Consider the following 14,709-nt stretch of genomic DNA (forward strand, 5'->3'; position numbering starts at 1 on the left):
AACATGTTTACAGCCTGGTACAAAAGATGAGTGTAGTCTGAACAGCTAATTTCTCGACGTCCTCTCACTGTGAGGGGGGTGAATTCTTTTCTAATTCGGCAATTTCGAAGATATTGAGATTACCAGTCTTCCAATGAGAGGCACAGCTGCCTGTGGGAACACTGCAGCTGTTGGCTAGGAGGCTCAAAGCCCGCCTCTTTACGTCACACTGGCTCGACAGAAGCAATATGGCTGCCGCAGCCGATTGGTCTCAAAACAGCTCTTCAGAAACAGATGGGTGACGTCACGGATACTACGTCCATATTTTTTACAGTCTATGATCTCGACTAAATGTACCATTAATGTATCAATAATTTGGCCCCATAATATATTATTTTTCCAATTCCATCATCTTGACTGCTTATCCCGTTATCAGGGGACTGGAGCCTACCCCAGCCGACATCAGGCAGAAGGCAGGGTACACCCTGGACAGGTCGCTAACCTATCACTTGGAGAGACAGACCACTTACAGGCAATTTAGAGTGACCAATTAACCTGGTGAGCATGTTGGACTGTGGAAAGAAGCCGGAGAATCCAGAGAGAACCCACATGCACGAGGAGAACATTCAAACTCCACACAAGGGACTCAAACCAGGAACCTTCTTGCTGTGAGACTACAGCACTACCCACTGCACCACTGTGCAACCCCTCTATAAGAAATAAAAATCCAAAATTAGGTTATTGAGCCTCGCTAAAATATTTTATATATTTTATAATCATGCTGTTTACTTACATGTTAAGCTTATAAGCAGTAAAAGCACTATTCATACCAGAGTGCAATGTGAGACAAAGTGAAGCAAACATATAATAAATGGAAAGAAACATGGGGGCCAAGAGGGGCCTCCCAGTATTTATTCCCCCCTGGCTGTGCAGAAGGTTGATCCGGCCCTGATGATATATGATATAATGTACAAATGTCTAACCTGCGACATACTTAGTGTCAGCTCCAATGATTTTTTCACATGAGCATGAATTTTATGCTGTATCATTAAATCAAGGCAGGAAAGTTAATCAGAAGAGGAACATGTGATCTGAGCCAAAACTGAACTGTCACCTACAGAACCAGGAAGTGATCCTCCCACTTTAGGTTTTCATAAACGCTCCAGGGTCTCTCTCTCAAAGAAGCGTCAACACATCAAACATGAGGAACCTGTGATGACGCAGTGAAATCTTCACACAGCAGGGTGAAATCTGGAGATTAAACTCACGTCGTTTTGAAAGGTAAGTGCTTAAAGCTGTCAGGGTGAGTAATGAAGGGGGAAATTCTCTGCCCTACATGCGCACGAGTCTATATTTAACCAGAGGCATAACACAAACAAGGTGGACGCGCTCGCGCAATACGGAAGTGTTTCTGAGCAAAATGTGGTCTCACTTTTAAGGACAGTAATTTAATTTAATTTGGAAACATTTTACATAAAGGTATTTAAAGAGACCAGGAAGTCTGTTGCGTAATTACGCATGATCTGCGTTTACAATGTGATTCCTAGAAATGCAGGAAGCCAGTTTTACTCTAAAAATGAAGTTTGTACACTAACAGGTGGAGAAGGTTTCCAGATCATGCAAATATGGCTTTATAAAAACTCTTAATAGTCTCTCTGTAGGAGCTTTCTGTTTATATTTTGTATTTAGTAAGTAAGTATTTCTAGTTGTTTGATTAATCTAAACTTGTCTCTTTTTTATAATTTATTAAAGTTAGATTTTTGGGGATATATTTGTGCTAGTCATTTGTTTATTATATTTAGATTTTTTCTATATTAAGTATTTATTTTGATTGTTTTGTTATTAAGTAGTACTGTGGGCACCTGAGGTTATTTAGATAGGTAGGTGGCAGAAGGCCAGCATGCACCTGGATGGGCCTATGGTTTTTTACCAGGGCAAGAGAGGCAGCAGGAGCTGTAATTTTTCTCTATTCAATGTTTACTTGCTTGCCATCCAAGAATAAACCATTGGACTTATTTTGCCTGCGTACATCACATCCCCATGGTGCATCGGTGACCGTTTCATTATGTTTGTTTAAAGTTTGAGTTTGATATTTTGAGTGTGTTTATGACAAATGGTCACTACACTCTTTATTAAACTGTAATTGGCCCCTGTGAGCATCATCCATAATTTTTTGTACCACTGGAATATACCAATTTGTACTATTGTATGCTGGAAACTGCTCATACTAATGATGTTATACACTTCTGTGTTGTTTTAATCTGTAAAAAATGCACTTTTATATTTAAAGCAAAGGCATTCAAGCTGTAAAATGAATGCTCAGGGGCACAAGCTCATTATCACCCTCTGATTTATAGGAAAAGTAACCATCACTGAAGAATATCGACTTATTGTCCTTCTTAAAGATTTTCCTTCTATTGCCAAGGTAATATGGGAACTCTGAAGTAGTATATGGTTTGAAAAAGTAAAAAATAAAAGGTAAAATTTAAGTGTTTGAACATGATTTACTTAGGAGCAATTTTGTAGCTGCGGAAGCAAGAAATTTTGAAAGAAAAATAGCAGAAAAGTTATTATGTTGGGGAGAAATTTGAGCTAATGTTAAGTTTTACAGCTCAAAAAGTGTTTCTTAGTGTTAAAAAAGATAGAACTGCAATTTTTTTTTTGCATATGCAATCACTTTGATCACTTCTATAACTTTTAATCACAGCATATTTTAAAATCAAAGGAAAACTGAGTAGTATAAATGTCAGGAGTTAGTTTTGGAGGACTTCTTTGGGCTTCAGTTTGGATCAAGTCCACAAAATATCTGTGAATATGAATTTGTTCCGTAACTACAAGAAAGAAGCTTTATTCAGTCGCTGGCTAGCCAACACAGCTTCGTAACAGTTCAGGGAGTAGTCTTGAAATGCTATTTATAGGACTCCAGTCTGAGAAATAAATTTTTCTGTGAAATTACGATGGTTATTTCCCACCTTGCTACATGTAGACGTCACAAAGATTAACGTGTTAAAATGATGCTTGCATTCACTGCTTTTTGGTAACAGAAGTTTAAAAGAGTAGTAAACTGAGGTTTCAAAAGTCTACATTTAAAGAGTATTTGAGCACAAACAATAATCTTTCCTGAAACTTCCCAGTAGTTTTAGTTCCTGAACCAAATCTGTGACCAAAACATGCCTCACGTCTCCTCCCTTGTGTTGTGAAATCAGCACACAACCCCTGTGACTGACGTTGACAGTACCACAGAATTCTTACTAAATTGCAAAACAGCAATATAAAAAAATGTCACCAAGGCTGTTTTTTCTGTCACTCCCACACCATGGACTCTGCCCGCATTCTGACACCAAATGAGTCTTTATAGTCCATTTAAATCCAGTGAGGACGGCTTGTCTTATAGGTCACCATGACACATTCCACTGCATTAAGCTACATGCTACAGTTTGTTAGTCACATGTGACGGTGTGATTATCAGGTGGATATTTCAACCATTGTGGTGTCTCTCTTTTTCCGCTTTAGACTGGATTTCTCTTGAAATGAGAACCATGGGTACATCCGAGAAGAACAACAACACCCCAGACGAGCCTCATCTCACAAACGGGAGTGAGAAGGCGAGAACGCTGAGGCACTTTCCTCCATACGGTACCATGAATGGGAGCTCATCAGGAGACACTTGCCCCACATGTCGTGGCACCGGGCGAATACCCAGAGGTTAGTTTACTCCTTTCAAAAACACGTTTTTAAATGTCTTGAACATCAATTCAACCCTGAGCCACACACAGCTTGACAAAGTTCCCAGTTCCTCATCCTCATAACTTTCATTTCACCATCTCAAAGCTGAGGGAACTAAGTCAAATCAAAACACAAAAACATGCCAATCTACTTTCACATAACTTCCACCCCAGCTCCACCTTTCCTGCTGTGTCTGATTTTATCAGTGTTATATGTATCATCACTGATGCTCGCTCTGTTCTGTACCCCTGCTGGTCTTTGCTGCTGCTCTGCCTGCCTAGGCTTTCATATATACACATGAAAGAGTGTCATGAGTTGATCTTGTTTGGGTGGATATTTCCTTGTGTTTTATCTGTCTTTGTTTCCTGTTTATTTGTAGATTCCCTCATGTTTCATGCCTTGGTTCCTCCCCGTGTTTATTCTGTGTTATAAATGATCCTGTCTTCCTCTTGTGTGTTTAGTGATCCAGGTCTCGTGTTGTATTTTCTTGTGTTCCTCCAATCCAATCCAATCCATTTTATTTATATAGCACATTTTAAAAACAACAAGGTTACCAATGTGCTGCACAATAAACACCAACAGTAGAAATAAATAATAGTACAATTTAAAATACAGTACATTGAAAGACAAACAGAGACCAACACAAACTCTCATGCTGTATTAAAGGTGACATATCATGCGCTCTCAGGACATCATACAGTTGCAGGTCCCGAGAGTCAGAACTGAACTGGGCAAAAAGGCTTTTAAATTTTCAGCCTTGTTTACCTGGAATGATGTGCAGAAGGACTTGAAACTGACACATCTTGTAACTCTGGGGGAATTCAAGTCACTCATAAAAGACAGAGAAACAAGCTCCATTGGATCCTGTGATTGCACTGTGTAATCATGTAACCATGTAAAACTGTGACCGTATTCTATTTGTGTTGTTTTGTGTGCTTGTGTGTTGTAACCTATTTTGTGCTGCCGTCTTGGCCAGGTCACTCTTGAAAAAGAGGTTTTAAATCTCAATGAGTCTCTTACCTGGTTAAAGAAAGAAAGAAAGAAAGAAAGAAAGAAAGAAAGAAAGAAAGAAAGAAAGAAAGAAAGAAAGAAAGAAAGAAAGAAAGAAAGAAAGAAAGAAAGAAAGACTTCCTGTCCTTGTGTGTTTAATTTTGTGGATTCTGTTCACTTGGGTCCTCTTCTTTTTCCTAATCATGACAGAGAGGGGAGGTGTGCTCTCCCCGCCTCAGGCTTTGGCATTCCACATAGGCACATGGAAGGGCAGGAAGCTCCCAAAACAGAACCATACCGCCAAATTTAACTTATTAGAGGCAAATAATGAATTCTGTGAGGAGAGGGGACCTGATTGAAATGTGTTGTTTTTGTTTTGACAGGACAAGCCGACCAGCTAGTTGCTGTAATTCCCTGTAATGATGTCAGGCTGAAACCCAGACGCACGTAAGAAACAGAGTTTGACACCTCAGTCATTTAGAGCCCTTTAAATATTCCTTTCTCAAACATAACCTAGCCTCACTAATTGTTTTCTAAAGCTGTATCAGGATGAATTATTATTTGTCATTTCTACACCACGTCATTTAAACTGATCTATTTTGCGTTTCAGGAAGCTGTACGTGTGCGTCTCCATGGTTGTGTGTCTCCTGCTCTGTTGCCTGATCCTCTTCTTCCTCTTCCCCCGGAGCGTCACCCTGACGCCCGTGTCTGTGCTGTCAGTCATGGTCTACTTCACCCAGGACTCGGTTGAAATGGAGGTCACGGTTAGTAACAGCAGCACTGAGATTGGAGCCTGTGACATGTGAATCTGTGTGTCCTCTCTGCTTTGAAAATATCACTGCAGTGGGCAAGAATGAGCGCGTGCAGGGAGTGCTGTGGTTCATGTTGTGAAGTAGAGAAACTGTAGTACAGTATTAAACTAGAATCTGTCTTTTAAAGGGCTTTATGTTAAGTATTAAGACCAGGAAGTATATATTAGATTGTGCATGCATTGCAGTGTTTTAAGGATCTACACATACTTTGCCGAGTCAGCATATTTTAAATGTAGCGTAAATGACAGACTTCCCTGACAGTCCGTGTGTTTCTCCTCCTCCCAGAATCTCATCAACATCTCCAACCAAAACTTCGTCCCGGTTCAGATCGTGGAGTTTGACATGCAAGGTCTGGTCTCTGACGCCGTCGTGGGAAAGATCAAGATCTCTAATATGACCGCCATCCCGTCCCGCTCCAAGAAATCTGTGAGTGTCACATGAGATGATCAGAATTCACTGTTAATGTATATTTGTTATGACGCTAATTTCCACCTCTCTTTTTCTAACATTCACAGTACGTCATTAAGATCGACCTGCCCATTTTAGACAAAGGATTAAAGTAAGTTTGAAATAAACTCGGAGATAATCATCCAACATGTTCATCGTTATTGCTGTAACGTCTGACATTTGAAACATCAACTGATTCATCTCTTTCAGCACTTACTGCAAGTCGACCTCCATCAAGATTCACACGTTATTCCTGGAGCTGCAGTAAGTGTCAATCTAAAGCTAACACACAGGCTGCTGCATGCAACACTGTGTGCAGAAACCACAACCTCAAAACAGATCCTTATCGTGTGAAGTCGCCTCTTTGAATCCAACATGCTCCATTAAGATAAAACAGAAGGACGTGTTATCAGACGTGTACGGGTTTGGACCCTGTTTGAGAATCAGCTTTTAAAAAAAAAGTGGATTTGATTCACAAAAACACAATTTTTCCCTCATGAAAATGTTTATTATTTTGGTTAAAAATACAAACTGCACTAAAATCTGCATTATATACAAATTAAATAATGATAATAAAACTTTATTTATATAGCAACTCTCAATACAGGTAACAAAGTGCATCACAATAGGCTAACAGCTACAGTGTTCCCTAATGTCAATCAAGTCAGGCATGCCCTTATTTGGGCAAAACTCATAAGTTTAATATCTTTGAAAATACTGCGTTATAAAAAATTCACCCCCTGTACAATTTGTGCCGAGAGGGAAATTAGCTACTCAGACCTAAACTGTTTTGTGTACCAGGCTGTAAACATGTTTATTTCTGCTGCAAAGATCGTCTTCTTTGAATGGGTGTGCATGTGGTTTTCAGTGTCTCTGCAACCAGCCTCTAGTGGACGCTCTATGAACTGCAGTTTTAAGCACCTCCGCAAGGGCTTCAAATTTTAAGACTGGAGGTTACAGCTTGGTCTATACAGGATACAATGTCTCTTAGCAGCGAAACCAAAACCAACTTCAAATTTTCATTTCTCCTCATCACAAGCTTCTTTGTTCCTCATGTGTGCTTTTAGGAGCGAGTCAGACTTAAAGGTGACATATCATGCAAAATGGACTTTTTAATGGTTCTCTACCTGAAATATGTGTCCCTGTCTACAAACCCCCTGAGAATGAAAAAAATCTGCCCCTGTTCTGATTTCTCCACCTTTCTGTAAATGTGTGTGAAACGAGCCGTTTCAGACTTCAGTGTTTTTGTTACGTAACAACAATATCCGGTCTGTCACGGAGTCAGAGCTCGGAGCTTGTTCAGCCCATAGACTGTATAAAATAATACTGAATCCCTCCTCCGTTTTTCATTACCTGCACAAATGTGTGCTAACAAGGAGCTTAGGAGTGAGGCATGCTAGTTGTAGGCTGTCTTAATAAACACAAAGGTCGGTTTTACTCCCCACGTCTGCAGATTTGAAGATCTAGTGGATGATTTTTATTTATCATGGATAAGTGCTAGCGCTAGTTAGCATAGCTACATAGATACATGTCGTAGCTGTAGCTGTGTAGCAAGACACACATCTACATACTGACAAATAAAACAACAAGTAACACAGAATCTGTGACCAATCCTTCAGAAAAGGTCCTGCTGCCTTTCTGGCAGAGGTCGGTTTTACTCCCCACGTCTGCAGATTTGAAGATCTAGTGGATGATTTTTATTTGTCATGGATAAGTGCTAGCGCTAATTAGCATAGCCACATAGCTACATGTTCATAGCTGTAGCTGTAGCTGTGTACCAAGACACACGTCGACATACTGACAAATAAAACAACAAGAAACACTAAATCTGTGACCAATCCTTCAGAAAGGTCCTGCTGCGGGCGCCTGTCCGTCAGGATCAGATTCAGTGGGTTGAAGTAATGTGATCTCTGAGCAGCCGTGTATATTCAGCCAACATGTAAACATTAGATCAACGTGCTGGAGAGCCGAGGCCACATCCACTTCCTGAGGGGGCGTGGTCAGAGAGAAAACAGAGTGTTCTGAGGAGGACTGAAGAAGAGGGCTTTTCAGGCATGCCAAAATCTGATTTCAAAGTGTTTTTTTGAGCATAAACTTTAAAGACATGTTTTGGGGACCTCTTAGACCAATATATATTGATGAAAAAAGCGTGATATGTCACCTTTAAACTCAAGACAGAAATCAATGCAGATAAATGAGTGAACTTTTTTTCTCTGATGGTAATAACCAAAGGACGGCCTCTAATGATTTATGATAGTTTACAAAAAGTTGTAATGTATATAATGTTTGGGTGGAGTGAATTGCTAACGTCTTTGCAGTTAATGCTCAATATTCAATCTCCCTTTTCTCTGTTTTTCAAGCAGCTAAACGTTCCAGTATTTTCTCTGTCGTCAACAGTCGTGTACTTTAAGGCGGTTATATTTGCCCTTTCGTACGTAATTAACAAACTTCTGTGTTTGTAAAAGTCTGGTTGTTGAGCATGCCGTGTGTCAGCCGTTAAACCAAAACAAAGCGCTGAAAGACACCACACTCAGCAGAGCGACACAGCGCCGATAAGAGCTGCTTAAAGAATATTATAAGGACATGTCGAAGCTTTCACTCCGACCGTCTCCACTAACGCTCTCTCCTCTCCTTCTCTCCACAGAATGACAATGAACATTTCTTATCTCTCTCACACGGAGCAGCTGTCTCTGGACACCTTCGAGTATATTGACTGTGGCACCAACTCCACAATCCCACATCCTGTGAGATGATGAAATGGAAATGAAAAACACAGAAGCGTGAAATGATGAATATTCTGCCTGCATTGCACCATTATCTCGTCTGTATGGGATGTGAATTTGCTAATGATAAACACTGTGACAAGGCGCCGCGTCTTATTCTGTATGTTGTTTTAGCATGCTGTAAGGCTCAAATCAATCACTACAACGTCGTGATTTCAAAATTGAACACTTCATTGACTTGTGACAGCTGTTGTGTTTGAGATACAGTAAATCTGTATCACAGGTAAGGTGGTCCTGAGGAAGTCTGTGTGCACACTTCTTGAAATGAAGATGTAACTTGTAAACTTCTTACAAATTCTGCTATTTTCAAAATGTTTATGAAGCAGTTTACTTTTTTTTAACAGGGTGGCATGTGTTGTGTAAATATGTGTTCAGTTTGCTGATGATCTTTTGTAATTTGCACTATATTAAACAGTCTGTATGACGTATTCTCCTCTTAAAATACGCCTCAGTTTGTTGCCTCATTTGTAGACATTTCATGGACGACTGTAACAATTGACCTTATCCATCAAACGTCAGAAAACTGTGGATTATGCTGAATCAAAATGATTGTGTAAAGCAGGGGTGTCCAAACTTTTTTCAGAGGGCCACATTTGATGTTGTCAGAGTACCTCAGGGGCCAGTGGCTCCAACTGAGACTTAGGAATCATAAGAGTTATATATGAGATGTCTATTCAATAACAATGATTTTACATTTTTTCTCAATAAATCAGTAACTAGGTAGTCCTCAGTTCTCCACAAGCCATGTATAGCAAACTTTATCTTCTAATGGAGGAAAATGGCCGGGCAATGTGGGAAAAATTTTGTCTCATTATTTTTCTATGGCAGGATCACGATCTGGATTTCATCACACTTCTTTTTCATGTTGTTTCTTAGACTTTTCTGACCAGCAGACAACATTTAAGAACTAAACAAATATTTTCCTGCGTTCTGAACAATTTTTATGCACCAAATTTAGCCTTTTCTGCACAATTTCATAATTTTGATCTTGTCTTGTGTCCTCTTTTGTGTCTTCTGAACTTTTAGTGTTCATAAAGAACATTTTCACATCATGATGAAAACCTGTCAGCTTTAAGAGTTCTTGTGTTTCTTCTTTATTGCCATCTTGCAGAATTCCCAGAGCTTTGGCTTTATACAAGTAGTCCATATGAAGCTGTTTGAGACGTTTCTGGATTGACTTTAGTTTTGTGTGTGCACTTGAAGGAAACTGCAAATGTACAGTTGATTCAGAATGTGACTAATTTCTGTGCTATAAATAACACAATTTAAGATGTAAGCTTGGGGGCCATAAATAAATGGACCTTGGGCCGCGATTGGCCCCCGGGCCGTACTTTGGACACCCCTGGTGTAAAGGTAGGAACAAACCAAAATAATTCACAGAATGATTTCCACTCTAACCCTCTTTTTTCTCTAGATCATGAAGTTCCTAGAGTGGACACAGGGGGGAGCTAATGCGTTTCTGGATTGATAGTCAGGTTCACTGAAAGGTGCTGAACTGGATATAAATAATTATATATGTAGGTTATATTCACCCCCTAAGGATATTTTTTGTATCAATCCACCGAGGAATGCAGGGCGCTTATTTGGGTCAAGTCATGGTTCAATATCAAGATACTGTTTAGTCTCACAAGAGCTAAAATTCAACAAAGACCTTTCATGCTAAACATCTGTCACTTAAAGCTCCTGTAAGGAACTTTAAGTTTGGGTCAATTATAGCGCCCCCTGTGGACACAGATGTACACGTTATCCATTCAATGATTTTGTGAATATTTGCTTTCAAAACCTCTGAAAAGCTGTTTCTTTGGCGTGCTGACAATCATCTGGTCTGACAACTATTCCCTCGCAGCAGATACAGCCCTTAAAAAATAACAATAAATATTTTGTATCATGATGCTGATAGTCCTGTTTGCTGTTGTAGATCATAAAGAGGCATTATGGTTCATTTCATATGTTTCACAACAGGTTTAAAACCCCTCATTGGGGCTGTAATACAGCAACACATTAATCTGAAAGCCTCAAAAATATTTGCTTTTGAAATTGAGATTTTATATTTAAAGCCAAAGATGTTAGTTAAAAGGATAGACACACACACACACACACACACACACACACACACACACACACACACACACACACACACACACACACACTCATATATATGGCAAAATTATATGTATATTTTATATATATATTGATTTTTTTTGTAATATATGTTTTTTATAAATGTATATAAAATAGTTTGTATATAACATACCTATATTTTAGATATACAATTTTATATTTATATTATTTATACATATAAATTATTTATATAAATATACCCTAACCCTACTATTCTATACACTATATATCTATATAAATACATAAACATAAAATATGAATTATGTCTTTTTCTATATATATATAGATATAGATATAGTAATAGATATAAATATATAGATACAGATATATGAAAAAATATATATAGTATGGTATTTATGCCAAAGATATGTTAATGTATCAGTAATAATAGTAAGAAAACAGCAGTTAACATCTTATCAATACAATATTACAAATGAATATACATGTGAATATATATAAAAAATAATTATATAAATATACACTAACCCTACTATACTTTATACTATATCTATATAGATATCTAACATAAAATGTGAATTTATATCTATTTATATATGAAAATATATGAATATATATAGATACATATATATATGCGAAAAAATATATACATAGTATAGTATATATTTATGCCACAAATAAGTGTATGATAATACAAAACAGCAGTCAACATATAAGCAATGCAATTTCATAGATTAAATAATATGTATTTTAGAGTTGAATTTGAAATGCTTGATTAAATTTCTGTCCCCTGTTTCAATTACATTAGTTTAGTTGGTGCCCCACAGAGGATGCAGTCCCCCTTTTTGACCGGCAGGGGGCGAGGAATGCACTCCAAGTGGCCGTGACGTCACCCTGGCTCTAACTGCTGCTGTGCGCTCGAGCCTCTGAGGTTCCTCAGTGCTGCTCGAGAGGAGGACGAGAGTGGATGTGACCGCCGGGACACACACCGTTTGTTTACAAGTCAACTATGGATATGTTTATGTCAGGAGGATAATGTTCCCACTGCACATCTGAAGAGGTACGTCTGTTTAAATCATGCACTGAGGAGGAGGAGGAGGGTGTTTTTAAAGGAGATGTTTTTATTTAAAAAAAGTCTTAAACTGCATATTTTTATATTATAGAAGCTTGCATTCTGTGTGAGCGTATGTTAAAGTTAATTTAGCTGCTTCTTGGTTGATTATTTGTCAGTTATTTAATGTATGCACACTTGCAACATCATGTTAATAACATGTATTCATTGCAAACTAAATTTCGAGATTTGTGCAGAAGAAGAATAAAACTAAGATGTTTTATTTGCAAAAGAATGCACTCAAATTAATCCAAGTAATGGCAGAAAATATTCAAAAGCATGACTGTGCATTTTCCCTGAAGTAAAATGCTGATATATGTTGTCACAGTTAAAAATACACCATGTTTAAGGCTCATGGGTGAATCATACACATCTTTCTGTAAGCATACAGTGTCTAAAAGCAGCTGTTTGATGGGTATCTGGATGTCAACAACAACCGGATTAGTCCTGCCTCTGCAGTCCTCATAGACAGCAGTGAATACATATCATCCATCCACTGCAATGAAATCAATCTGCCCCAGGAAAAGCCCTTCAGGTTTAGCTGTCCTAAGAGGATCAGGCTCAGGAGAACCTCAGCTGCCCAATTAACTGTTGTTTTCCTGTATAATGCTGCACTGAAAAAAACAAGGACATTTATTGATTTGTATGAATAATATATTACAGGAGTTAATAAAGTATGCAGGTATGGATGGAAGGAATGAGGGGATAGGATGAGGTGGGATGGAATGACACCAGGGGCTTTGGAATTTGCTCCCTCTGATATTTATTATCTGTTTGTTTGTACTCCTCGGGTTACTCTTTAAAATGGATCTGAGATAGCAAACATGCATTCCTTTAGCAGCCATTGTCCTCTCATTAAATGCTAACTATGTGTGTGTTTGTTTTGATAAGGTCTCTGCAGACAGGAACCAAATGCCAGAGCACTGAAGGAGGATTAATTCAGGAATCCGTCACCTCACCTAAGTAGGTGTGAATTTCTGGCTGCAGCCATGGGGAACCAGCTGACTGATATCGCTCCCAACACGTCATTCCTTCCAAGCTTCCAGTCCCTACACGTGGTCGTCATCGGGCTCGACTCGGCCGGGAAAACCTCCCTGCTTTACCGGCTCAAGCTGAAGGAGTTTGTGAACACCATCCCGACGAAAGGGTTCAACACGGAGAAGATCAAAGTTGCAGTGGGGACGTCCCGGGCGATAAACTTCCAGGTGTGGGATGTGGGCGGTCAGGAGAAGCTGCGTCCACTGTGGAAGTCCTACACAAGGCGGACAGATGGCATGGTTTTTGTTGTTGACTCAACCGAGCTGGAGCGCATGGAGGAGGCCAAAGTGGAGCTCCACAAAATCACCCGCACCTCCGAGAACCAGGGAGTCCCCGTTCTAGTCCTGGCCAACAAACAGGACCTTGATTCGGCGTTGTCGGTCAGCGAGGTGGAGAAGCTGCTCTCCGTGCATGAACTGAGCACGTACACGCTGCATCACGTGCAGAGCTGCAGCGCCGTGGACGGTCAGGGACTCCAGCCGGGCCTGGAGAAACTTTACGAGATGATCCTGAAGAGGAAGAAGATGGTGAAGCACAACCGGAGCAGAAAGAGATGAACTCTGTGCTCTCACTGAGGACATTAGCTTAGGAGATTTATCCACAGTTGAGACACTTCCAAGTATAATGGTCCCTTTTAATGGGAGAGCGATTTGTGCCAACAGAACAACATTCACAAACGGCCTCAGGGTCGGAGGAATAGATTTGCTCATAACAACCGAAGCAGTATTGACATATTCTCTGTTCTACAATCGAGCAGCTGCCCTTTGGAAGCTAAAGTTATAGATTTAAAGGGAACCTTGATACCAGTTAGTTCTCACTAAGTGCTGTTCTACACTTGATCGAAAGATGAATCCTAACGAGACATTCGCTTGTTAGCTGTAGGACTAACACACAAACACATTCACAGTAATGTGGCAGGTGCATAGAGGACGAAAACATCAAATACATTACATTTTTCTTCTTATTCCTCACACGATCGCACAGATCCTTCCCACTAATCTGCTGCTTTTTGTTCCACACTTACTCCTCCTTAAATATTTATCCCACTTTTTTGTGTTTGTGTCGGACAAAGGAGGGTTTTTTTTGTTTTGGAGGTGATATAAGATGACACAAAGATTAGTGGAGATGGGGCACAAATATTTTAAATCTCACCGCCATGGAACCAGTAATCCTAAGTGCATTCCCTTCATGGCCCCAGAGGTTAAGGTTCACTTTAACCGTAGTGTTTATACAAATTGTACATTTTTTGTAACACTGAAGACTTAATAAATACAAGCACTGTATGGAACATTGTTTCTCTGTAGTTGATTACAAACGACTGTTTTGGGGTTTGGTTGAAGAAATGATCGGGACTAATTATCCCCAAACTTTTAGATTGAACAGTTTAAAGCTGCTCCAATCAATACCTTTAAATTTTACAAAGAATCATGGTTTATTGAATTAATTATCACTGACTAATGTTCTTCTAAATGCTCATTTATTCTCCATGTTAGCTACGCAAATAAATATGATGCTAGCTTGGACAGAGATTGGACGGGAACTTAATGTCAGCTGGACATCGAAGAATGAGAGCCAAGCGTCAACCTCCCCAATGCAAAAGTGCTAAAAACTGCAGTTCCTCCACTGTCCACTTGAGGCTAGCAACAAAAGCCAAGGATTCCCCATTAATACTCATGTTTAAATGTCCATATTCAGAGCCGGAATGAACATGTTTACACCGTGGTTTTTCACATTAATATGATTT

The 14,709-nt window shown here is 39.3% G+C and overlaps 2 protein-coding genes across 2 annotated transcripts; both read left to right on the forward strand.

The window, feature by feature from the left end:
- Positions 1 to 1,110: 1,110 nt before the first annotated feature.
- Positions 1,111 to 9,198, forward strand: tmem106a (transmembrane protein 106A). The gene is made up of 8 exons (XM_034708102.1): positions 1,111 to 1,260; positions 3,493 to 3,684; positions 5,079 to 5,142; positions 5,306 to 5,459; positions 5,793 to 5,933; positions 6,023 to 6,066; positions 6,165 to 6,218; positions 8,599 to 9,198. Exons 2-8 carry the CDS (start codon positions 3,510 to 3,512, stop codon positions 8,705 to 8,707), a joined length of 741 nt encoding a protein of 246 aa, XP_034563993.1. The 5' UTR covers positions 1,111 to 1,260; positions 3,493 to 3,509; the 3' UTR covers positions 8,708 to 9,198.
- A 2,486-nt stretch (positions 9,199 to 11,684) lies between these two features.
- Positions 11,685 to 14,253, forward strand: arl4d (ADP-ribosylation factor-like 4D). Its single transcript, XM_034708106.1, has 2 exons — positions 11,685 to 11,876; positions 12,819 to 14,253. The coding sequence occupies exon 2, from the start codon at positions 12,917 to 12,919 to the stop codon at positions 13,520 to 13,522; it is 606 nt and encodes a 201-aa protein (XP_034563997.1). The 5' UTR covers positions 11,685 to 11,876; positions 12,819 to 12,916; the 3' UTR covers positions 13,523 to 14,253.
- Positions 14,254 to 14,709: the final 456 nt, after the last annotated feature.

The sequence above is a fragment of the Notolabrus celidotus genome, chromosome 18 (genome assembly GCF_009762535.1).
Source record: "Notolabrus celidotus isolate fNotCel1 chromosome 18, fNotCel1.pri, whole genome shotgun sequence".
NCBI lineage: Eukaryota > Metazoa > Chordata > Actinopteri > Labriformes > Labridae > Notolabrus > Notolabrus celidotus.